General features: G+C 48.0%; 2 protein-coding genes across 3 annotated transcripts in view; both read right to left on the bottom strand.

Moving 5' to 3' along the window:
* The window catches only part of GLB1L2 (galactosidase beta 1 like 2), a 49,225-nt gene extending 39,346 nt beyond the window's left edge, over positions 1–9,879 (bottom strand). The window contains exon 1 of the mRNA XM_084611790.1: positions 9,705–9,879. Within this exon, the coding sequence (XP_084467916.1) occupies positions 9,705–9,790 (86 nt within the window). The 5' untranslated portion in view covers positions 9,791–9,879. The remainder of the gene's footprint in view (positions 1–9,704) is intronic.
* A 2,363-nt stretch (positions 9,880–12,242) lies between these two features.
* ACAD8 (acyl-CoA dehydrogenase family member 8) lies at positions 12,243–24,727 on the bottom strand (the record flags this gene model as incomplete). Of its 2 annotated transcripts, none has more annotated exons than XM_084611938.1 (11): positions 12,243–13,239; positions 14,331–14,433; positions 16,161–16,313; positions 17,014–17,111; positions 17,228–17,363; positions 18,316–18,453; positions 19,186–19,262; positions 20,048–20,157; positions 21,972–22,141; positions 22,591–22,691; positions 24,526–24,727. In XM_084611938.1, 11 exons carry the CDS (start codon positions 24,725–24,727, stop codon positions 13,187–13,189), a joined length of 1,341 nt encoding a protein of 446 aa, XP_084468064.1. In that variant the 3' UTR covers positions 12,243–13,186. The 2 variants fall into 2 exon arrangements, with proteins under 2 accessions (XP_084468064.1, XP_084468065.1); XM_084611939.1 differs by having other exon boundaries at positions 24,449–24,608.
* Positions 24,728–24,740: the final 13 nt, after the last annotated feature.

The raw sequence follows: 24,740 nt of genomic DNA, 5'->3' as shown, positions 1-24,740 counted from the left end.
TCCATATATGCAAGTGAACAGAGCCAGAGACCAAAGTGTGAAGAATTAATCACCTTCACATCTACTGTTCACTGAAGATCTAAAGCTGGACCAGTATGCCAAAAGGATCAGACAGCTCAGTAGTCATACCCAGCATTCCCCAGATTTGCTTCTGTTCCACAATGCAACTGTATATGAAAGAAATCATTTTCAAAGGGAGGTAGACTGGGTTCATCCTCAAGGCTGATAAACTGGCAGCTTGAGAAAGGATTTCACTAGCATTGGCTGCACTCAGGACTTAGGCTCATGTTTCTCAGAGTAGCCATTGACTTGCGGGTGCCTAACATGAGACATCTTTGGTCTGAATTTCAGAAACAATGGCCACCCATCACTCCATTTTAAAAGCCATGGAGGCTGTAGGCACTCAGCGCCTCTGAAAGTCAGGGCCTAAAGTGCCACAAGCTTGGCATTCAAAATCAGTGACCTCTCTTGAAAATGTAGATCTAGATAACTACAATACTGCTCTTGTGGCTTTCCTATAACCCTTGTTACTGCAGTATCTATGTATCTTCCTACAGTGCCGGCCATCCAAATGCTTTGTAATCATACAAAGCCACTGTGTTTGGCAGACTTGCCTACATAAATAAATAAATAAATAAATAGAGCCATTCAAAATGATCTGTAAAACAAAACACGTTTCCAGGGTTCAGCTCACTGGGAAGCGATTCTAGGTAGAATCATTTCTCTCCACACAGCTACATTAATTTGGGCTCTCCTTTCCCATGCAGAAAAGTGACCACTCCCCTCCCTAAAAATGTGAATTGTCAAAGAACTTATTTCCATATTCAAAGAAAACTAACAAAGATGATCAGGGGAATAGAAAACCGATCTTATGAGAGGAGATTAAAAGAGCTTGGCTTGTTTAGCCAAACCAAAAGAAGGCTGACACGTGATATGATTGCTCTTCACAAATATATCCGGTGTGTAAACACTGGGGATGGAGAAGAGCTATTTAAGTTAAAGGAGAAAGTTGACACTAGAAGAAATGAGTAAAATCTGCCTGTGAATACATGGAAAAGAATGTGAACCAGTCACTCCCTGATCTGCACAAGCCAGCAACTGACAAGAATGACCCTCATTTGTGTGACTTCATTGAAACCCACTACCTGGATGAGCAGGCAAAGGCCATCAAAGAACTGGGTGAGCATGTGACCAACCTGCGCAAGATGGGGGCACCCAAATATGGGATGGCAGAGTACCTCTTTGACAAACACACCCGGGGGGACAGTGACAGTGAGAACTAAAGCCTCAGCATAGGCCACAGATGGGTTTCAGTAGGTCTCCTAGCTTGCTGCCCAGCAGTGCATGCATCTACTGTTGGATAATGTCATTCTGTACCAAAAAATTACACCTTTGTTTCTTTGTGTTTGTAACACCTTACATCCAATAAAGTGACTTGTTTAAAAAAAAAACAAAAAAAAAACATGTAGGTTGGAAATTAGAAGAAGTTTTCTAACCACCAGAGGAATAAGGTTCTAGAACAGCCTCCCAAAAGTAGTGCCTGCAAAAAACCTACTTAGTTTTAAGATAGAAGTAAGTTTATGAGTGGTATGGTATGATGTGGTTTACTGTGACAGCAGGAATTTGGGTTCAGTGGCCCAAGGGCTCTCTTCCGGTCCTCTCTTATGTCCTGCATCTCATGCTTTTTAGTTCTTCAGCTGGACACCTGCAAGGGTCAGAAACAGTGCTTGATTTGTGCCAGGGCTTGCCAGCGCTGAGCCACAGCACCTCTTGGCTTGACAGTTCATAGCGCCGGCACTTCTGGGCTTGCCATGTCAGTTATGAAAGTAAAAAAAATTGCTTGATCCCTGACACCTCTTTCTTTACAAATTAAGCACTGGTCACGAAGGAAATTTTTCCTCACTGACATATTCTGGGTCTTTTTTTTTTTTAAATCCTTCTTCTGAAGCATCAGACATGGCTACAGGTGGAGATTGGACACCAGGAAGGGTGGCCTGTACACTGAGGAAGTACAGGGAATTCTCTCTCTTATGCTTGGCTGGTGGGTTTTGCTCACATGCTCAGGGCCAAAAAATAATTTTCCCCCAGATTGGCAGAGGCGATGGGAGGGGTTTTGTTTTGTGCCTCCCCCACTCCCCCCCCACACACACCCATTTTCCTCTGCAGCATGGGGTGTGGGTTGCTTGCCAGGTTCATCTGGGTCTCTCAGAATCAATCCCTGCCATTGCAGGTGCTTTGGACACTTGTGAACCCCAGTCCCTCGTATTCTCTACCTGTGGCACAGAACAGTTTAGTTTCCAGAGTGCTGTAATACTTTGGTCTAATCGAGGTTACTGGGCTCAATGCAGGGGTAGCTGGGTCGTGATGTGCAGAGGTCAGACCAGATGATCTGGTAGTTCCTTCTGGCCTTAATGTCTATAATTAACTTATCTGTATGTGGCCAATTGGATGGTGGTGTTCCCAAAAAATCAAAATAGATGCATAATAAAAGGCTCCAGATCTGTCTGCAGAACAGGACACTGGCTGATTGAATGACAGTTTTGTTAGGAATTAAAGCAACCTCTTGTAGCTTTCAATTTTTTTAAAAAAAAAGTGAACACTGAAATAGCAACATCCAATTCTACAGCTTGGTGGTAGTGGTTGGGGAGAAGCTTAGAAGGGGCCTGGGGCACAAAGTTCTGATCCTCAGCTAGTATTCTGATACATTAGGATAAGGAATTTGGGTTTGGACTCCATTTCTGGGCTAGAGTTGCTCCTGGCTTACACCTGCATACATCAGCATGCAGGACCCTCCCATGGCGATGGGAAGCACAAAGTAGACCAGAATACAGGAAGCCAGCCTGGCCAGAGCAGCCAGATGGAAAGAAATGAGTCAGATAAGCTCATCCACTGGCCATACTCTGCCAACTAGGTTTCTGTTGAGCACCTATCCTGACTTAAAGCTATCCCCTCCAGTGCATCTCCCCAGGAAGGGTTGGTGGAAACCCCCTCTGCCCCACAGGAGGCCTCACATGCAGAAGTAGGTGCAATGATTTCCTATGGGACAGATACACCTGGAGATAGCAGCCTTTGAAATCCACACCCAACCCTAAGCACGCAGGGTGTATTTCAGTCCTACGGAACAAGCGTCTATCTATCTGATTCTGTGGAGCCTGCCACATCCTGTTACCTTCAGCTGAAATTCCATAGCTTTCCTTTGGCGGTTGATGAGAGATCTCTCTGGTTTTAAAGGTTGGTTTCTTTCCTCTACTGAGCTGAAAGCTCTGGCTTCTCTTTGGAAACTTTCTTTTCCTTCTCCCCTCAGATCACTCTCCTGCTCCTGTCTCCCTTTAACCACTTCCTCTCTGCTGTGTTGGGATCAGCTTCTTGGCTAGGCTTCACCCCACACCCCCTCTCCAAAGCAGTTAAGTGGCTTATGAATATTGCAGCAGACTGCACTGGAAGTTAAGACAAATTAATCTGTAGCTAGTCTCTCCTTAGTCAAGTTTACAAGCATTGAAGCTACGATTTTCACCTTTCTGCACCTTTGGATGGAAGTATTCATAGCCTTTCCTTTCTGGGATCACTTGCAGGCCATGTAGGAGAATTCCAGTAGCTTGAAAAGTGTCAAGTGAATTCACTGGTCACAGCTCTTTTAGCAACCAGAACAAAAAATAAACAGTTGTTTTAAAGCAAGGGCAACAATCAGAGATAAGCCTGCACTCTGAAGACTGGGAAACCAGATCCAGGTTCCTCAGAATTTAGATCTGAGGATGAGAGACTGGCTTGGGCAAATTGGTCTTTATTGCTCTTGCTTTATAAGGTTTAAGGTGAAATTCAAACAACTACAGGGGACAGGGAGGTGATTGTACAACAGAACCTCGGAGTTACAAACACCAAAATTACAAACTCACCAGTCAACCACACACCTCAGTTGGAACCAGAAGTACACAATCAGGCAGCAGCAGAGACAACAACAACAAAAGCAAATACAGTACAAAACTGTGTTAAATGTAAACTACTCAAAAAATAAAGGAAAAGCAGCATTTTTCAAAGCTGTATTGAGTCAATGTTCAGTTGTACACTTTCGAAAGAACACCCATCACCAATTCTGTGGCCTTGAAAAAAATGCAGGAAAATAGCTGTTTTATTCAAATTCATTCAAAATTTTATACCAAATTCATTCCAAATTGAGAAATCGTTTGGGACCTGAAAAAGCAGGAAAGCTTGTTTTTCTTTTCCACGTTATGAACAAACAGGAAAATGAAGGTGAAGACAACTGAGTTAGCTGCAGAAGCCAGTATTTTAAGTTGACCTGGCTGACATTGTCGATTTAATTTTTGTTTTGTTTTTTAAAAATATTTCATTTAACTATTTTAGTTAAAAACAATTTTAACAAAAACAAACCTGATTTTAAAAAACTTGAATGTTTAACTAAATTAAAAAATTCATATGCTTGTTTTGTTAAAATATTATAGGTTTGCTGTTGAAGAAAAAAACCCAGAATACACACCATTGTTGTTTTAGTTAAATAAAACAATTTAAATGTCTGTCTGGTGATGTTATCCTCCAAATACAGAATGACAAGAAAATCCTCCAAATATTAATGATTAACCTATTGAATTGGAGATCGTTCACCTCCCAATGACTTCATAAATATCTGCTTCAATTGCCTTTGGTAAATGAAATAACCAAACAATCATTCATTTTCTGCTACAGCTGTAAAACTAATCTGAAAAGTTTTCAAAATAAATCACTTAAAAAATGTATAGTGTGTACCTTCTTAAAATGAAACCGACATCTATTGCTGTGTTGTGAAGAATACGTATTAAGGTTATAACAACCAACAAGAATGCACTTTTATGTAGAAATCCATGATTAAATAGAGTCTTCCTGACTAGAGATTTAAATCATGATTTAAATCAAATCCACCCTGCCCATAACGTTTGTTATGAGTTACGAACGTTTCAGAATTATGAACAACCTCCATTCCCAAGTTGTTCATAACTCTGAGGCTCTACTGTAGTTGGTTTATGTTAAGAATTGTCAAAAACAAATCCAGAACAGCGAAAAACTGGCTAAATGTCCCCATTGTGCCTCAATTAAGGGCATGAAATATAGCTCAGGTTTCAGTCTACTGCATTATTGTGATCCCTGTCCAGCTCTCTACCTCCCGGCAAGAACAGGGAAATCAAGATCTGATATTTCTAATATGAAAAAAACAAAGTAGTGTGGGGGGCTGTAGTTGAGGCTATTTGCACAAGGCAGCACTGAAGGGCACACTTGGGGGGGAGGGGAGGGGGGATTTTTTGGAACAACTTTAAATCCTGCTCATTCCTGCTACAGAGGACTCCACAAAATCCAAGTTCTATTCATTCTGGGCTTCCCCCCATAGAGGATGGCCAAAGCTAGCAACCGCAACTTCAACATGCTGCTTATCATCTCTCGTTGTGACAGAGATCTTGCCCCACTGGGAAGAGTTCTATTTTCTGATCCAGCATCTCAAGTTTTATAACAGCTTATTTTCAACTGAATAGTGGAGGGACAATCATGAAACACACTGGACTCCTAAGACACGTTCAAAAAAAAAAAAACAAAACACAACACTGCTCAAGGAAGAGACCTGGATGCTTTCACCAGGTATTACAGTTCATGAGGTTTCTGCTCAGAATACAAACCACGGCATAAAAACAGGAGTGGCTATGGAACAATCCTGCTCCCAATGAAGTGAATGGAAGATAAAGGTTCTCACCAGCTTTGAAAATCAGGCCACATTCAATTTAACTCCTAATATGGATTTAGGAGCACAAAACAGCCCTTGAAAAATCTGGCCATTAAAAACCTGAAATGTTTATATGTTCTAAGAGCATCCTCCTAAGCCTGAGTATATTCACCAGTGCTTTGTACAGCCTACGTTCTAATAACCTCAGTAAAGAGCCTCCCATGAATTTCCCTTGGGACACTATTTCACAGTTATGTTGTAGCTCTCAATGAAATACAAAATCCACTCACCCAGTACAGGGCTTTAATATCAGAAAGGACATGATCTGAAAAACACAGTGTCGAATTAATCTGTAGTGTAACTTCTTTGGCTTTAGTGGGAGTGACATAAGGGATAAAGTTTGGCCCATGACAGACGAGTGCGGGGAAGAAAGGGCCTAATACTTGGCTAAATGGAAAGTTAGATAAAGCCCAACTCTTATTCATGCTGAGCAGTATGTTACTCCACCTGTAATTCCATTGGTCTCAAGGTACTACTCAAAGCAGGGTTGGTATAATCAATCCCAGAATAAGCAGGATATGCCCAAAATCACAAATAACAAGACAGAGCCCTGATATGAAAAAGCAAGAGATACCCCTGGCAGTTTCAAAGATGTGTTAGGTCCAGGACAGAGAGTGATTGATTCGTAAATGCATGTCATCCATCAAAGAGCTTCAGCGATTTTAGTAAACCCTCCAAGAGCCAAGGTCGATGGGGATAACGTAAGCTTAACACAGAAACTGATTTATAGTGCTGGCAACTGGTCTTTCCTTATCCATTACTTTTTATGATAGACAAGGAATTGCTATATATTACGTGTAACATTTATTTAAAGCTTTTAAATCATTTCTATCTGGTTGGGGCATTACTCTCTCATGCTTCCCGCACCAGATGAATGCTCAGTGTCAGTGATGGATTCCGAGTGGTGCCATTTCTCTCTATGCATTCTGATAAAAGAAGATGTTGCTTCAGTTTTATCAGGTCTGAGCTCTTATGAATCAGGAGAAGATTTTTTTTTTTTTAAAGCAGTCAGGAGGGAGCATGAAGTTTGGAAATGTTTCCACATTAAAGGAATCCTATTCTTCATCTGAATGCAATCGTTCACTAAGGTTAATGGGAGTCATGTTAACACAGAGGAGAGGTAGACCTTTAAGCAGAAACATTACTCAACTATGATAACAGAAGATGATTGCCTTTTAAGTGCGGTGCTGCATTACACCTGCAAGCTTACCCAGTGGCAAGCAGCAGCTGGCATACCTGGAGTATTAGTGCTAATTAGAGGAGGCTGGAATGACAGTCCTAGAATCATCTATTCATTCAACAGACAGGTAAAAAACCAGCACTGATAGGGCAAGCTGCCCCACTAACATAAATACACTCTGAATGAACAGACCACTTGTAGGGGGAAAGAGGAGTTCTGCCCAAATGGTCCCATTCAGTCCTTGGTCGCTCTGTTGAGATTGGAGGGCAAGGAATTGTCGGGTAATTAGTATCAACTGCAACAATATTCTGAGATAGGGACATTTGTGCAGTGAAAAATTAACTGAGACCAGTCAAACTCACTGCACACAGGTAGACGGTGGTAACTTTCAGGCTCTGCTAACCCAAACCAGGTGAAAAGGTCCAAGAGTTCCAGTCCCTCCCAACTGCACAGCACCCTATAGCCTCCCATCTTGAAATATTCAGATGTGTCTTTTTGTAACTTAATTATCAGTACTTCACTTGAATTCATTGCTACATCTAATGTACAGCTTTGTGCCTCCGTTCACACGCATATGAATTGTTTAAAACTGAATGCTGCTGCTGAGCTATAGTAATCATGAATGGGTTAAGGATTAAATGGACATGTGAAGTCAGTTTTGGCTCCAAATTGAGAATATTTAAACAGCTACACAGTGCAATATATTTGTTATTAAACTTTCCATTGAAAGTTTACTTTTGGAGGAATAGCATCCCCCCTACAGTGTTTGAGACCTAAGGACACTGCCCAAGCTTAGAGAAATGCAGTAAATGAACAGGTTCAAAGCTGACATACCTACAGATTTAATGATTTCCAGTGCTATTAGTAACCCAGCTAAAGAAGCCTATTACATGAATTTAACCTGACAGCATTCCTTTCAGTATTCCTTAAAGGTATCCCTTAGGGACAAACCAGTACAGATCAATTTCACTTAAAGTGCAATGAATCTTGACCCAATACAGTAAGCGAAAAGGAGTCATAAAACAAACGACCTCAGTGACCTCAGGGCCCTATTGCTCAGCAGAGAAGGACTATCCTGATAAGGCTAAGAACAGCTGTTTAAATCCTTCCCAGAAGAGAATAAATCCAGCAGCAAGCGAACCTGAAGGAGCAGAAACAGCATAGTTGACAAAGAGTAGCAGGAAGAAAAGAAGTGGACCAACAGTGATGAGACGCACGCAAAATAACAATCCTGATTCTCTTCACTGGCAAACTCACATTAGACCAATGCATCAGCATGCTTGGTTATCAAGCAGAGGGGCATGTTTAAAGGCTGCACAGAAACATAGTGGGAATCCCAAGAAGATACTTGAAAAACAATCTCTCTCTTCTGGCTGAAAACTTTTTTTAGGAGCAACAATTCCAGGCAGGGAGCAGGGGGAGTGCATTTTTGTCTGTTGCATCTGTTCTGTAGATCCCCCAGCACTTTGTATAGTCAGTTTCGCTCTCCCCATGTAGTCAGCCAGACAGTTCCCCATATTGTTCCAGGGGTCTTTCAGGGGGAAGAGAACAACTTAGACGTTGAAGAAAGCGTTGGGGGAAAAGGGGGCGGGTGCAGGCCCTAGAGCCACTTCCAACACAAGCGCAAGTAGATTGTGACTTGACTGGGAACCCCTGTGGGTCTGCACAGGGGGAGGGTCCCAGGGGATAGGGCCCTGCAGATGGGCAAGGCACTAGAGGTGGGGTGGGCTGAGGGCAGGCAGGTGCCCTGGGGCATGGATCCCAGGGGCAGGACAGGCTGAGAGGAACAGGGGAGTCAGGACCCTGCAGGGAGAGAGTCGTGGGGGTGCCCCAAGGGAAAATCCTGGGGGACAGGGCTCTGGGGTGGGAGAAATGGTCTGGGGGCAGGCTCGGGCCTGGGCCCTCGGGGGACGGGGAGCGCGCGTGTGTCCAGAAGGGATGTCCCCGGCTGGGCAGGCTCGGAGGGGATGAGGCCCGGGAGGAGTGTCCCCGGGGAGAAAGGGGCAGGCCGGAGGGGGCGTGTGCCCCGGGAGAGAGGGTGTCCCCTGGGGGCCGGGCCGGAGGTGGGGCCGGGCCGACGGCCCCCAGAAGAGCAGGCTGGAGAAAAAGGAGTCTGGGGGGGGGGGCAGGGTCAGAGGGGCTTGTCCCCCGGGGGGGGGGACCAGGCCAAGGGAGAGGAGCCCCCGGGGGGGGACCAGGCCAAGGGGGAGAGGCCCCCAGGGAGCAGACTGGAGAAAAAGGAGTCCCGGGGGGGTGTGGGGGGGAGTGCAGGGTCGTAGGGGGCGTGTCCCCCGGGGGGGGGACCAGGCCGAGGGGGAGGGGCCCCCGGGGGAGCATGCTGGAGAAAAAGGAGTCCCGGGGGGGTGTGGGGGGGAGAGCAGGGTCGTAGGGGGCGTGTCCCCCGGGGGGGGGACCAGGCCGAGGGGGAGGGGCCCCCGGGGGAGCAGGCTGGAGAAAAAGGAGTCCCGGGGGGGTGTGGGGGGGAGAGCAGGGTCGTAGGGGGCGTGTCCCCCGGGGGGGGGGACCAGGCCGAGGAGGAGGAGCCCCAGAGAAGGAGAAGGGGCCCCCGGGGGAGCAGGCTGGAGAAAAAGGAGTCCGGGGGGGCCGGGTCGGAGGAGGCGTGTCCCCCGGGGGCCCCTCCCCCTCGGCCTGGTCCTCCCCCGGGGTGGCCGGGCTGGAGGAGAAGTCCCGGGGGGAGAGGGTCGGAAGGGGCGTGTCCCGTGGGGGGGGGCGGAGGGAGGGAGGGGCCCCGGCCGGTCTCACCTGCGGAGCAGCAGCCCCCCGAGCAGCAGCAGCAGGAGCAGTAACGCGCCCAGCCGGCGCCGCCTCCGCCCGCAGCAGCCCCCCATGGCGGCCGCAGGGTCTCCTCAGCCAGCCCCGGGCCCGCGCGCCGCCGCCGCCGCCGCCGCTCCGAGGGTCTCTGGGGCGCGCGGCGCCTCGGCCCCCAGCCCGGCTCCGCCCACTCGGGCCCCGTCGCCTCAGCCCCCGCCCTCGCGGCGCCCCCATTGGCCGCGGCCTGCCGCCCAGCGGGCGGGCTCACCTCTGGATTGGGTAGGAGGGGCCGAGGCCAAGCCCGCTCCTGATTGGCCACAGCTGTGCCGCTGCCCGGCTCCCCTCCCGCCGCAGGTGCTCGCGGGGCACGTGCCTGCTGCACGGGGGGGGGAGCAAAGGTTCGAGCCAGCCCCTTCCCCTCGGCCGCTGGGGGACGCAGAGCCCCCGTCCCACGCCCGGGGGAGGCAGCGGGACAGCAGCCCTGGAGCCTCGGGGGGCAAAGACCCACTTATTAAGCAACCATGAGTCAGGCCCCAGGAAAGCCCTTGGCCCCCTGGGTGCTTGAGTGGGGACAAGCTCCTCTCCTCGCCCCACCTGCGGGGGTGCAGCAAAAGCTACAAGTTTCTGCTAAAAACCTCACGCCCAACCCCTGCATCCAGGGAGATCCTTAGATTATAGGGGGCCCTACGCAGTAGAATTAAACTGGTGCCCTTATGCCCGACTTGGGGCACAGCCGGCACCCCCCACCACCCACAGAACCCCAGAAGAACTCACCCCCCCTCTTGCTGACATACACAGAGCTTTGTATGCAGACAAAGTGGCGGCTGGGGGGGCAGGGAAGAGGCAGCAAAGGATACCAGGGCCCCCAGCCCGCATCATGGCAGTGGAGAGTTACAGTTCCACGGAGACCAGCCCCCCATGCCCTCTCCCTCAGGCAGAATGGACCGTGCTGGGACGTTCGGCTCTGTGAATAGGGCCCTTGCATAACGCGACTACAGCATATACTGGGTGTGCAGGAGCCGACCTGCTCTTACCTGCTGTCCCCATGGTGCCCAAATTTTCGGGTGCCCTACCCCGCCGTGTGTGCTGCATATGCCTAAAGACAGCCTTGCTTTCATATTTGCAAACACACCTACTCTGCAGCTGTAGGGATTCACAGCATTGTAAAGAGCCCCCAGCAATAGGCCCATTCCTCCACCTTAACACACCCAGGTGTATAGGCATCTCCTTTAAATTTCCCCCTGTATGCAGTTAAATTAGGCACTGGTCAGCAGCTCTGCAAACCAAAGCTCTTGGTTTCTCTCCCAGCACAGACAACCACGGTATAGTCTTTTTTCACACTGGTGGGGGTGGGCAGTGTCTCCCACCTGGCCCTCGAGAGCACTTCCAGGAGGAAAAGTAGAGTTCACACTAATGGCTCATTCCATCCTCATTCTGCCTTTTTTACCAACATTATCAATTGTGATGGTAGATTTGCAGATAAATACACCTGCCTCCACACCTAGACCGAGACCAATTCAGTTCACAGCGTATGAAGCCTGCGCAGATATCAACATTCTGTCTCTATCCAGCTAAGCTAGATTCAAGCCATTTATGCCTGAACCATTCACAGCACCATTTTTAGGCAATTACATAAACCTGAGTTTACAGAGCATCTTGGCCCAAGCAACCCAGCGAATGGGAGATAGATAAGGCTTCACTGGCTCTCTGGTTGGACTCTACAATACTAGTCAAATATTTAGAGAAGCCCAAACAAGGGTTACTTACAGGGCAGTAGCCTTCTGTTTACCCAAGTATTAAATACAGTCAGTTTGGATTTTAGCTTTTACCAAGCCAGTCTGTACTACAGAGATCTGTAGCATCTGGGGAGCTGGTTACAACGAAGTTGAAATATATAGCGGTTACCCACTTAAGTCCCATCTACGCTGTTAAGCAACACTGTCAAAACAATCACATCTTGACAATCATGTTGTAAGTAAGCACAGACAAGTTCTGAACAGTTAAGAGTTTCTATGGAGCCACAGTGTGTCTCACAATGTCAAAAATACTTTGGTATGACAATCCATTCCCTTCCCATCCTCTACCTGGAAGGGTCAGATACACGTGTGTTCATCCTGAAGAAGGAAAGGTCAAGTTACTTCAGTTCCTTGATATTATGGCTGGGGGGGGAAATCTCCCTGTGTCATTTTTTGTGGCAGATTCTGAAAAAGGAATGTTGCCCAATAATTAAAGCTGGGAATAGGAAGTCAGCTATCTCTGCCCTTGACTGCTTACCTTGTCACTTCCCCTCTCTCCACCTCAATTTCCCCATCTGTCAAATGAGTATGTCAACACTTACCCACCGGAAAGGGATGTTAGTTGGTAAAGCACTTTAAGGCACTAAAGATATGCAAGTTATTAGTAATTAGGATTTTCCATTAAACAAGCTGATTTAAAAAAAAATGCTATCAACTAAAGGGAATATGTTCAAATTAAAGAACTAGAATGTTGCAGAAAGAGTGAATTACCAGAACTGATGAAACCCCCTAGTGATTTTATTGTCATAGCTTTATTGATTCCGACATTGAGGGGGCAGGAAAAGTAAACCTGATCAAAGCTCTGACTCCGCTCGTATTGTACGTTTCTGGGTAGAGTTAATTTGAGAATAAGGAGCCCAGGTTTTCTCGTGCAAGATTCTCTCATCTATCCCCCTGATCCCATTACCCAGGATTCATAATGTTAATGAAAGCATTAACTGGGATGGGGTAGATCAAGAGCCAGTTGCACTAGGTAAGAGAACTCTAGGAAATGAGAAGCAGTGATGCTTCCCGATTAGCACCAGGCACGCCCCATTCCTTTCAATGGGTTTAAAATGCTCACTGCACTGTGTAACAACTCACGGAGACACACTCTTTATGGATGACTTGCCCCAATGCTGCAGCGCAGCACCTTGGAAAGACAAGGGTTTAAACAAGGCAACAGATTCTCCCTGCGATTCAAAGGAGTTGCCTTATCCGTAAGAGAGCACACGTGCACAATCCTGCCTGAAATTAATCAGTAGGCTATGCCTCCACATCTGCCTTAGAAATGCCCCAGGGAAGGAGAGGGGCTGACTGGATTCCCTCTGTTTTGATCCTGTCCTGGCACAAAAGTGGACTGGATGACCCCAAAGGGCTAATGTTTCTGTCCGAGGAGGGGCAGGGCAGCAGCAATGGCCCATGGTCAGGACACAGGGACAAAGGCTTTCATTCATGTCTGATTTTTATCTTTGGCGTCCTTGATACCAGACTAGTACCAGCAGCTCTGCCAGGCACCGCATACAGCTGGGACCCCACATGGGCTGCATACAGCTGTGCTTGGGATCAGAAAAAGTCAAGAGAGTTTCCACTGGTACATTCCCACTCCCAGGGAAGGAGTCTATGGAAACAGGAGCAATAGACAATGTTCTAACTAGCAAGTGGAGTGCATTAACACTAGTTTATACACTCCTGGTTTCACTCCTGTAACAGATTCTTGGCCACAATCATCCTCATCACCTCGTTGGTACCTGCAGCAGGACAAAGAACACAGAGATAGAGACAGTCATCAGTTAAGTGAAGGTCCAATCCTGCTTCCATTGAAGTCAAATGCAAAAAACCTGCTCTGTTAAACCCATAACAGAGCAGTATGCAATCTGCAGAGCAGTTATTCCATGTCTCCATCCAGCCTGTGATCAGGGCAAAACCTGGTGGGATCTGTAGCCTACTCTACAGAAGAGATTCCTTTCAAGCATGAAAGGGGTTCTGGGTATTAGTGGGTGTAGAGGAGAAAGTAAGACATAGATGCCTGGAAAAAAAAGAGCTCATTAAGGGGGCACTGAGCGCTCCTTGCTCCCATTGATATTAAAAGGATTTTAGGGCACGGAGCACCTAGCAGAACTTGGCCCCTATTGAAGGCCAGTCTCTCTGCTTTACCTACTGCTACATATGCATCATATCAGAGAGTAGAAAGGAGCATAGCAGGGGATGGCCAGGACCACACCCCTTCCCGATAGTCTAATTCTAGGTGAATGGAGTTCGAAAAATAGCAGTAATAACGATTAAGAGGGTAGATTAAAAATAAAAATCTTGGCTCTGCTAAGGGGGATATTACCACAATTCTCTCTACAAGGATCCGAAGGTGGAACAGCACGCAGAGCGAGAGGAATTGTTCAGGGTTCAACAATGGGTGTTAATAGGAGTAACAGGATTAAATTAAACAAAGACACCTTTAGTGTGAACATCAGGAGACCTTTTCCTCTGGTGAGACCCATTAAACTATCAATAATTTTCCCAGGGAGGTGGTGAGAGCTCCTTCAACTGAGTCATGTGGAGCAAGAGTGGGCAAGACACTAAAAAATAGACTGTAGGGAGCAATCCTGCACATGGAGTCTCTTCTGTCTTCTACTGGGTTGGAAATGCTTACAGGGCTACACAAATCTGCTATAGCCCAATGAACTCAGATCCCCATATGGGTTTTGCTGTCAGATGAGAGACCTAAAGCACAAAATGAAAGAAGTGGAATTTGCAACTATAATCCAAGTCCCTGTTCTCCACTGGAACATACGTATGGCCAAGGCCACAGCCAGTTGTCAGTTTTGTTAGCAATACCCCAGGTTACCTTCCAAGATCTGGTGGACTCTGATGTCTCTCATGAACTGCTGCACAGCATAGTCCTTCAGGTAGCCATAGCCCCCATGCATCTGTAGGGCCTGGTTGCAGATCTGAGGAGAAGAGAACGTTGGTGGGTCAGGCACAGAGTGATGAAGTGATTTGCCCAGGGTCACACAGCAAGTCAGTGGCAGAGCTAGGACTAGAGCCCAGGAATCTGGACTAAGTCTGTGCTCTAACCACCAAACCACACTCCCAAGCAGAAACGGAACCCAGGAGTCCTAAATTCCAGTCTCTTCTGCTCTAACCACTATATGCCATGGTGCTTGTTGCCATATTTCCCAGACGGTGCCATTTAAAACCAATGGTATCATCTTAAAAGGAATGCTGCAGTGCACAAGCATTTTAATTCCCCTCAACCAAGGCAGTTTCTGCTGCATTTCTAACTGAGTCTAGGTCCAAAATTAAAATGCAAGACCACCATCTAGTGACCAGCTAGGATAATTCCAGGATAAAAGCCCTCTATTTAAAGATGGTACCAAGCCTAACCATAATTAATCCTGTGTGTGAGATACACCACACTAGCAGTATACATCCAGGGAGCTAATGACAGGATGTAGCGGTAATTCCAAAATATAACTAATCCAAGACAATTCATAGCTCAGAAGTTCTTCTTTTAATTAAATGGTATTCTGTAATTGCACTAGAGTACCCCCCTCGCTCCCAATGACACATGCTAACCAGGAATTAAGACCAAGTAATGGACACCCTGGTAATGCTCTACTCACAAGTCTGCCTGAGCCCCTGGGCTCCTAGAAGTAGCAGAAGGCATTATAGCATATGAAGAACACCCAGGGAGAAGGATCGTGCCCTGCAGAGGGGCTGAGATCCCTGCCTACACACAGGCCAGGATTCTAGACCACGAAAGGGGCCCCAAGACTAGGTTTATGGCCCACCAAACGTGTTCAGGGCTGGAACCCTGCAGACGGAAGAGACTTCCTGAAATCCCAAACTGTACAGTCTCTACGTAAAAGAATAAATGGACACAAATCAGATGTCAAGAATTATAACATTCATAAACCAGTCGGAGAACACTTCAATCTCTCTGGTCACGCGATCACAGACATGAAGGTCGCTATCTTAAAACAAAAAAACTTCAAATCCAGACTCCAGCGAGAAACTGCTGAATTGGAATTCATTTGCAAATTGGATACTATTAATTTAGGCTTAAATAGAGACTTGGAGTGGCTAAGTCATTATGCAAGGTAGCCTGTTTCCTCTTGTTTTTTCCTACCCCCCCCCACCCCAGATGTTCTGGTTTAACTTGGATTTTAACTTGAAGAGTGGTCAGTTTGGATGAGCTATTACCAGCAGGAGAGTGAGTTTGTGTGTGTATGGGGGTGGGGGGGATATGAGAACCTGGATTTGTGCAGGAAATAGCCCAGCTTGATTGTCATGCACATTGTGTAAAGAGTTGTCACTTTGGATGGGCTATCACCAGCAGGAGAGTGAATTTGTGTGGGGGGGGTGGAGGGTGAGAAAACCTGGATTTGTGCTGGAAATCACTTTAGATAAGCTATTACCAGCAGGACAGTGGGGTGGGAATAGGTATTGTTTTATATTCTCTGTGTATATATAAAGCCTGCTGCAGTTTCCACGATATGCATCTGAGGAAGTGAGCTGTAGCTCACGAAAGCTTATGCTCTAATAAATTGGTTAGTCTCTAAGGTGCCACAAGTCCTCCTTTTCTTTTTGAAATCCCAAGCAGCATCAGCCACCACAAGGAGACTCTGAACGTCTCTGATTACGACACCCCCTGGCAGAGACTTGGAAAACCTACTGTGAAGCACTCATCAGTGGCAAAGAGTTTGGCCATGGCGCACAGGGCGATGGCGTCCTCCCGCTCCTCCTGCAGCGCCTGCGCTGCATTCCGTACCATGAGCCTTGCCGCCACCAGGCGCGTTGCCATCTCAGCCAGTCTGAACCGGAGGTACTGCCGGGAAGGAAATAGACAGTGCATGAGGGGCCAGGTTAAGCCAGAGGCTCAGTGGGTCCTTGCCCTGAAACACCTCCCCCTACCCATCCTCCTCAGGTGCGGCCCTGCCCTAGTACCACCCCCCTGCCCCCTCAACTGGGGCCCTGTTCTGAATCCCACACCGCACCCTTTTCCCCCCCTCAGGCACTGTCCCCCAAACATCCCTCAGTCCCCTCAGGTGCTCCCCCATGCTGCCCCCACCACCCCCATCCCGCTCAGGCAGGGCCCCCATCTTTGTATTTCCTCTTTAGGGAAACTTTCTAGAAAGGACTTCCCTTCACATGAAGCTCAGGCCTCTCTGATTCTCTGTGCCAGGGCCCCTGGCTCCCCCAACTCCCCAGTTTCTCTCTCTCAGCCTCTATATTTTTCTCCAGCTCCTTCCAAGCGTCTGTCTCTCTTCTATCATAAGGCCAACAAATAATTATCATGAACTATTTCCTGCATGAGGAGAGAAAACCCCCATCACCTACTGCCACCCAAACCTCTCCCAGTGGGAGATGCTATAAAAGAGGGTGCAAGTACATTAGCACTGGGACAAGCTACTGCAGTCCCAGCAGAACGCGTGTAAGGCAGGATGTGTGAGCTCTGGCTGCTTGTTTATGCAATAGCCAGAAGGGTGCAGTGGAGGAAGAGCAGAGCTTGTCAACAGAAAAGTCACCTGGTTACTGGCCAAGGGTTCCCCAAACTGCTTGCGGATGGAGAGATGGTCCTGGGTCAGGAGGACAGAGGCATGGGCAGCTCCTAGAGAACAAGAAGCTGGCGGGGGAAGCCAAGGGCACAGAGTGAATATTACATGACAGCCACCGCACTAGACTAACAGTGAGGAGACCACAGCCCCTTCCCTTCCCCTTGCTCTTCGCTGCCAGGCTTACCAATATTGATCCTCCCTCCATTCAGGCCCTTCATGGCGATGCCGAAGCCCTGCCCCTCTGCGCCAAGCCGGTTGGCCACAGGAACAGCACAGTCCTCGAAGATCACGGCCCGAGTCGGCTGGGAGTTCCAGCCCACCTGGGAAAGACAGGAGTATCTCACAGACTGTCTGGAGGGCTGGGCACATCCAGCTCTCCGCTGGAGAAATAATGGGTCTATCACTTCTCTCCCCCTCCATTGCCAGGCTTGTGAAGGAGAGCACCTCTGTAATGCACACTCTGTGACACAGAGTGTGGTTTCCCTCAGATTCTGCAGTGAAGAGGAGTCTATTCAGATACTCCTCCAGCCTTTCTGAACTAAAGGTTTACACATGCACTGCCCCTTTCAGCTGGATTTTGACAGTAACTTTCAGGACAGTTTAGGTGGCTCAGTTTTAGTTCACTGGATTTGTACCTCCTGACACCTGGATCATGAGTTTAGTGATCTCCAAAGCTCTGTAGTCCACAAGCAAAGCACCATGCAGTCTGGGAGTCTCTGCTCAGGAGAGACCCCATTACTAGCTTAGCCAAGGGGTCAGGAGTGAGCTTCAGCAAAGTTGATGGTGAGGGTTGAGGGTCAGGTGAATGTGAAGCTTACACAGGGGCTGTCTGCACCATACATAACCCCGATTGGTTTGAGGAGCCCTTAAACTTCACAAGCAATTCCATCCACTAGAAATTGAAATGCAAATGCCTACAGGAAAAGTGCAGATCCAGTGAATCTGCATCTGATGCTGGCTTGACAGACCTGGAGATTAAAGCCCTTCACCTATCCACACAGCAGATACAGCATGAGCAGTGGCAGGGCAAGGTTTCCCCACACTGTGCACCTCAATACTGCCCCGAGTCAGGACACTGGATTATCTGGGGCTATGGTGCAGTGAGGAAGCAGGATAGCAGACTAGAATGGTCCAGCTGTCTCACCCAGTACAGGGCTGGATAGGCCTGCTATCTGATCAGACATGGGATCGCCTGTGGTCTACTCCAGTTTGGCCTGCCTCTGCCGTGTTCCACCCACCCACAACAACCTTGATGATGTGTGGGTCTCTCACCTTCCTCTCTTTTTTGCCAAAGCTGAGCCCTGGAGTTCCTTTCTCCAGCACCAGGCAGGAGATGCCCTTGGGGCCAGACCCTCCTGTGCGACACATGACCACGTACACATCAGTGTCGCCACCGCCACTGATGAAGGCCTGGCAAGGGGCACAGGAAATGAGACAGAATTAGCACGCAGGGAGCCCACACCCAGAGCCTGGGAAGCAGGAAAGAATTTCCACTGGACATCATGTGCTGAAAGGGAGTTAGGTGTCTTGTGTGGTGATCCAAGGGCAAAGAGAAGCCGAGAGGCGGGCGAAGGGATCGGAGAGCTGGGGGAGGGCAGAGGGGAGGAGAGACAAGGAGACAGAGAAGCAAGGGAGGACTGGAGGGATTGGTTTATGGGGTGAAATCACAAGCTGAACAGGTGTAGCCTGGCAAATTGGGGTTGGAAGGACAGAAGGAGGCAGGATAACCACCCCCAATTACTGGTTGTTAGGGTGCAGAAATTCCAGGGAGAGGAGTCATTCAGGATGCTCTGAGGGGGTAGAGCTAGGAGTAGCGGGAAGAAGTTCAGCATCAGGCAGGGCTTCCCAACAGTGTGTTTTACTGGGCTGGAAACAGCGTCTCCAAGGGAAGAGGCAGATGCCCCAGCACCAAGGGACATGTAAGAACAGAACTGAACAAAGCCCGAGAGAATACACTGTGGGGAACGATCCTGCCCTGGGAGAAGCAACTGGAGATGTGACATAATGGGATATTTCCAGTTCCACAAGCCAAGAGGAAGAGGCGGAGATGAGAGGGTGAGTGGGGGAGACAGAGAGATATGGCAACGACCCTCTCACACATGCAGGGTGCTCAGCGGGTTTTAAGGCGAGAAAAGCTGGTACCTTGGAACCATTAAGGACGTAGGTGTCGCCTTTCCTCTTGGCTGAGGTTATCAGGGAAGCTGCATCACTACCACTTCCTGTTAGTGGGGAAGGAAAGGAGCCAATGAGATGGCAAGGCTTCCTCTCTCCTCCAGAGATTGTGTGTTTACTCGGTTTGATGAGGAGTCAGACTCAGGGCCAAATGCATCCCTGGAACCAGAGAGTATAACTCCTACTAACCTCAATGGGGGCTGTACCCCTTTGCCCCCAAGCTATATTTATCCTCTAGAGCAAAGCAATCCAGAGCAGGACGGTCAACCACATCATCATGGGCTGAGGAACAGGTCTCTTCCAATTCATGTGGGATCCTGACTGCCCATGGCTTTAAACTAGAGATATCAGATCTGCATGTATTTATTAAAGTGCCCTGGACAGAGATTCACCCTCTTACCACAGTATTTATCCATTTTGATTAACCAGCCTTGAAAACAAGAGCTGCAGGTCAGTCAAAGTGGGTCTAGTTTTGTTGCATATTCTGCAAATCCGTGTGTATCCCGCCACACCTGACCAAGGCACCCCTTTGTACCTTCAGCTCCTCACATCTCTCAGTGAATCACAGCACTTCTCCCAGTCCTTCCCACCACTGCTGTATGCTAAAGGGAGAAGACTGTCAGCATCACGAGATGTGCCCCATTGAGGTACCTGCCCTTGCTTCACTGATACCCTAAAGCACAAGCCACATGGAGGTCTGCATAGCTCAGAGCAACAGGAGATGGAGTTTCACTTCCAGTTCCTTGGAACATTTGAGAATGAGAGTGACTGTTACAACATTGCTGGGACTCAGGACCGGAAGGGGATGGAATTATTTGTACATGAAGCTCACCCGGCTCGGTCAGGCAGTAAGAGGCTAACTTCTCCATGCTACAGAGGGATGGGCAAAACTTGTGTCTCTGTTCCTCATTTCCAAAGGTGTCAATCATCCAAGCACACATGCTGCACCAGGAGAGAAGGGATGGGGTTATAATGCATGCATACAAGCACAAGCCTAGGAAGAAAGATGATCACAGAATGCTCATGCCACTGGTTTGGAGGTTTTCAGCCTCTTCCAGAGCTAATCTAACCTACCCTAGGAGACAGATGCTGTCCCCCCCTGAAACTGAACAAAGCAACTGCATGCCACAGGGACTGGCTCAGGGTCTTAAACTTCATAAAGCTTCTTGGAATCAGCGTACAGGGCTGAGAGTCAGGAGAGCTGCATTCTATTCTCAACTCTGCCACTGACTCAGTGTGAGACCCTGGACAAGTCACTGCCTCTTTGTGTGCCTTAGCATCTGTAAAAAGGGTCTGGAGATAATTATATTACTATTAATATTGCAGTAGTGCCTAGGAGTCCCAATCATGGACCAGAACTCCACTGTGCTAGGCACTATACATATGGAACAAAAAATGGTCTTTGCTCCGAAGAGTTTACAATTCATTTTCCTTTCTAAAGCATTTAGAGTTCTTCAAAATTGTTAAAATAATACTACCAAGAGGGAGGTGTAAATATTATTTCCGTGCCCTACAAGGAAAAGGCTGACTCTTACTATGTATCAGTACATCGTCTAGTGCAATGGGACCCTGATCTTGACTGGGATATTGCCATACTAAATAAATCAGATTAGAGCTGGGGTAACCGAGGCACGGAGCATTTAAGGGATTTGACCATGGCTATATAGTAAGTCAATGACAGAGCTAGGAACAGAACCCAAAAGTTCCCAGCTCCAGCCCTCTGCTCAAATCACTAGGCTAAAATTATTTCCTTGTGAATAGGAATGATTCCTTCCAGTGTCCGAGGGACTGCAGCCTGATTGCTAAGAGTAACCAGCCATGACCCATATGCCCACTAATGGTCCCTACATTACATCCTTACACGATGAAATTCAATACAGACAAGTGAAAAGTACTACACGTAGGAAGGAAAAATCAAATTCACAATTACAAAATGAGGACTAACTGCCTCGTTGGTAGTTCTGCTGAAAAGGATCTGGGGGTTACAGTGTATCACAAATCGAATATGAGTAACCATGTGATACAGTTTGCAAAAAAGGGCTAATAATATCATTCTGGGCTATATTAACAGGAATACTGTATGTAGGACATGGGAAGTAACTGTCCAACACTGGTGAGGCTGGAGCTGGAGTACTGTGTCCAGTTCTGGTGCCACACTTTAGGAAAGATGTGGACAAACTGGAAAGAATCCAGAGGAGAGCAACAAAAATGATAAAAGGTTTAGAAAATCTGATCTATGAGTAAAGGCTAAAAAATCTGAGCAAGTTTAGTCTTGAGAAAAGAAGGCTGAGGGGGAAGCTGATAGGAGTTTTCAAATATGTTAAGGGCTGTTACAAAGAGGACTGTGATTAATTGTTCTCCATATCCATTGAAGGTAGGTCAAGAAGTCTGGGCCTATTCTGTAGCAAGGGAGACTTAGGTTAGATATAAGGGAAAAAGTTCCAACCGTAAGGGTAGTTAAGCTTTGGAATAGGTTTCCAAAGGAGGTCATGGAATCCCCATCATTGGAGGTTTTTAAGAACAGGTTAAATGAACACCTGTCAGGGATGGACTAGGTTTCCTTGATCCTGCCCCAGCACAGGGAGCTGGACTTGATGACCTCTTGAGGTCCATTCTAGCCCTATGTTTCAATGATTCTGTAATGAATGGCACCCCCGAAAGCTGAAAGATGACAGGATTCAGAGTCCCAGTGTTCATAGTAAGAGTGTTATTCAGCCAGACTGACCACAGATGCTTAGCCAGTTGCTCCCACTCACTTATGGATGCTCAAGTAGGCAGTGGTGCTGGTACATCCTGTCGACAAAGCCTCAAAGATGATGGAGGTATCAAGCCGTGACAGTCCCGAGCCACCTACATCTGGTTTCACATAGATCCCGCCGAACCCCAGCTGGGCTGCCTTCCGCATTGTCTCCACGGGGAATGTTTCCTATCGGAGGCACACAAGGAAAAAAGACATTGCAAGAGATCAAGATCAAGACTAGCTTCAGGTGAAGATGAGCCATGAAGTCCAGTTCTGAACTTCCACAAAGTTTAAGTGGGCAGGTAGGCAGCTAGATAGATCAGGGAGCAAGTGCAGGTTTTCTGACTTCTCCCTCCTGCCTGCTGGGGTCACTGATGGCAGCAGGGTGCCATTGCATCAGCATCCCTAAAGGAAATCTTTCCACTGTCACAATCACAGCACTGAACAAGCGGGGAGGAGCTACTGAGGACACCACTACCTGCAGGGCTGGGGCAAGGGGGATGCTGCGGGGGGAAAAAAAAGAGAAGAAAAGAAATGACTAGCCCTTTAATGCAGACAAGAGGAGCTCCTGAGGGAGGAGAGGGCGTTGGGTGAAGTATCCCTTTTGTGGGCTGGCAGCTGGCCTGTGCTCTCACCTTTTCATCCCATTCTGCCATATGAGGGGCCATCTCCTTGGCAGCAAAGTCAAAGGCGACCTTTTGGAACTCCTTCTGCTCCTCAGTCAGGCCTGTGGATGCTGGAAGAAGAGTGGATACTTTCAGAGGATGGGGAAGGAGGCTGCAAACCTCCTCACTTCTTTAATACCCAAGATCAATTTGAAACGTTGTAGTAATTATTGTTCACAGTCCAATATCGCTTAGCCCTATTATCTACACTGACCCACTGTGGCATTACAAGCATCGGCCGTGCCTCCCAATGAATCAGTGCAGAATGAATGCCGCTGCATGCTGCTACGAGGCAGTGGTCTAGCAGAGGGGCTGCCTTCTGGTGAAACAAAACCAAGGTCCTGATCTCTTGTGGTCACTGAACATGAACTGCAATACACAACTAAAATGTGGGGGGGGGGGCTTTATTGGTGTTTTTTTATGCATAAAGGTACCCTTGATATTCTACAGGGTTGTTTTTGTTGTTGTTGTTGTTTGCCTGGATATTTCCTCTCCCTCTCCATTAGAATGATCACTTTTTGATTTCTTTGCTTTTCTGGAGAACTCACTGGAGAGCTGGATTGAGGCTTCACAACAGGGCAAAACTTACTGCAACCAACTCCAGCTTCCATGTAAAAACCTTGTCTGCAAAGGAGAGGTGGGGGGATGAACCCATGTAGTTACACTAGTATGAGCCCTAAGCATAAATGTGTTTCATCATTGCAATTTACACCAGTAATTTACTAGGGAAAGTCACACATATGCAAGCCTGTGACCTTAGATCCTGTACTGGTGTAACTGTGACATAAGTACACCCCTGGGGAGAAGGCAATATGGAGTCACACGCAGGTTAGAGCTCTTTGTTTTTGTCAGAGTTAAACAAAACCCAATCACGCAAAGCAAACCCAAAAAATTTCAAATACAGTCAGACCCATTCCCCCTTCCCACTCAGTTACAACTAGGAAAGCTACAGCCCAGGTTTCAAAATCCTGCAATGGAACTATTAACTCCCCAGGTCCTTCAGAGGATCCTCTAGCAAAAATTGGGAAGACAGGAACTGATATTCCTCATTTTAAAATATTCTATTGTAACCACATTCAGAGACACACACACCCCCCCGCTGTGCTAGGTGCTGTACAAACACGCAGAAAGAGTCTGTGCCCTGAAGAGCTTACACTCTAAGATAAAATAAACTTTAGACCATCCTCACACATCATAAAGAATCAGTAAAGGCTATAGGCAAAATATATTCCCCCTTTTATAGTCCACATTTAGAGATCCTATAGCACTTCTTGTAAAAGTAGAGACAGGAATCCTCATGCCTTGGCTAAAGGCTAACGTGCATAATTATGTTCTGCTTCATGAAATTCCCACTTCTTAGAATCATAGGGTTAGAAGGGACTGCCAAGATCTAGTCTAACCCCCACCTACAATTAGATTTGAGATTCTTTTTTGATGCAGGCCCTACAATGTGTCAAGGCGCTGTGCAAGTTGTTTGAACAGCACCAACACATGGGACTTTCACCACTTCCCCAGTAAAACCATTCTCCAGCTGGAAAGATCTCACTGCTCAGAAGCTTTTCCTGACGTACAGCCTAAGTGTGCCCTTTCTTAAATGCATTACCCGCTTTGGACCACACTCAGCAACGCCTGCTGTTCCCGAATGGACAGAGGAAGGCGGCTCAGACGCAGCGCTGGTTTTCTGGGCCCCAGCCCCTTCACCACCTCCCTTCTATGTCAGATGCGCCCATCCTCATCGCCTCTGGGCGCCCCTGCTCCCACATCCTGCCCCCGCCCCGCCTGGCCCCGCGCACTGGGGAGAGCTCGGCCCCTCTGCCCTGAACCTTACGGTCAATGCAGGAGACGATCCTCCTGCGCCCCAACCCCTGAAGCCAGCCGGGGCTCCTCCGCAGCTGGGCCCCTAACCTGCTGCAGCCTCTCCAAGCCATGCCCGCAGCCGTCCTGTGCCGGGGCGCCTGCCCTGCGCCGCACCGCGGGAGTCGTAGTCCGCCGCGGAGGGCAGCCCGCAAAGCATCCCCGGCTCAGGACGGGGCGCGGGACTACAGCACCCAGAAAGCACCGCGCGGGGAGGCTGAGGAATTGTGGGAGCTGTAGTCCCCCCCACCATTGCGGGATCGAGG

This window comes from Lepidochelys olivacea (assembly GCF_965140295.1).
Source record: "Lepidochelys olivacea isolate rLepOli2 genome assembly, chromosome: 22".
Classification (NCBI taxonomy): Eukaryota; Metazoa; Chordata; order Testudines; family Cheloniidae; genus Lepidochelys; species Lepidochelys olivacea.
Note: the sequence above shows the minus strand (reverse complement) of the source record. Positions and strands in the feature narration are given on the sequence as shown.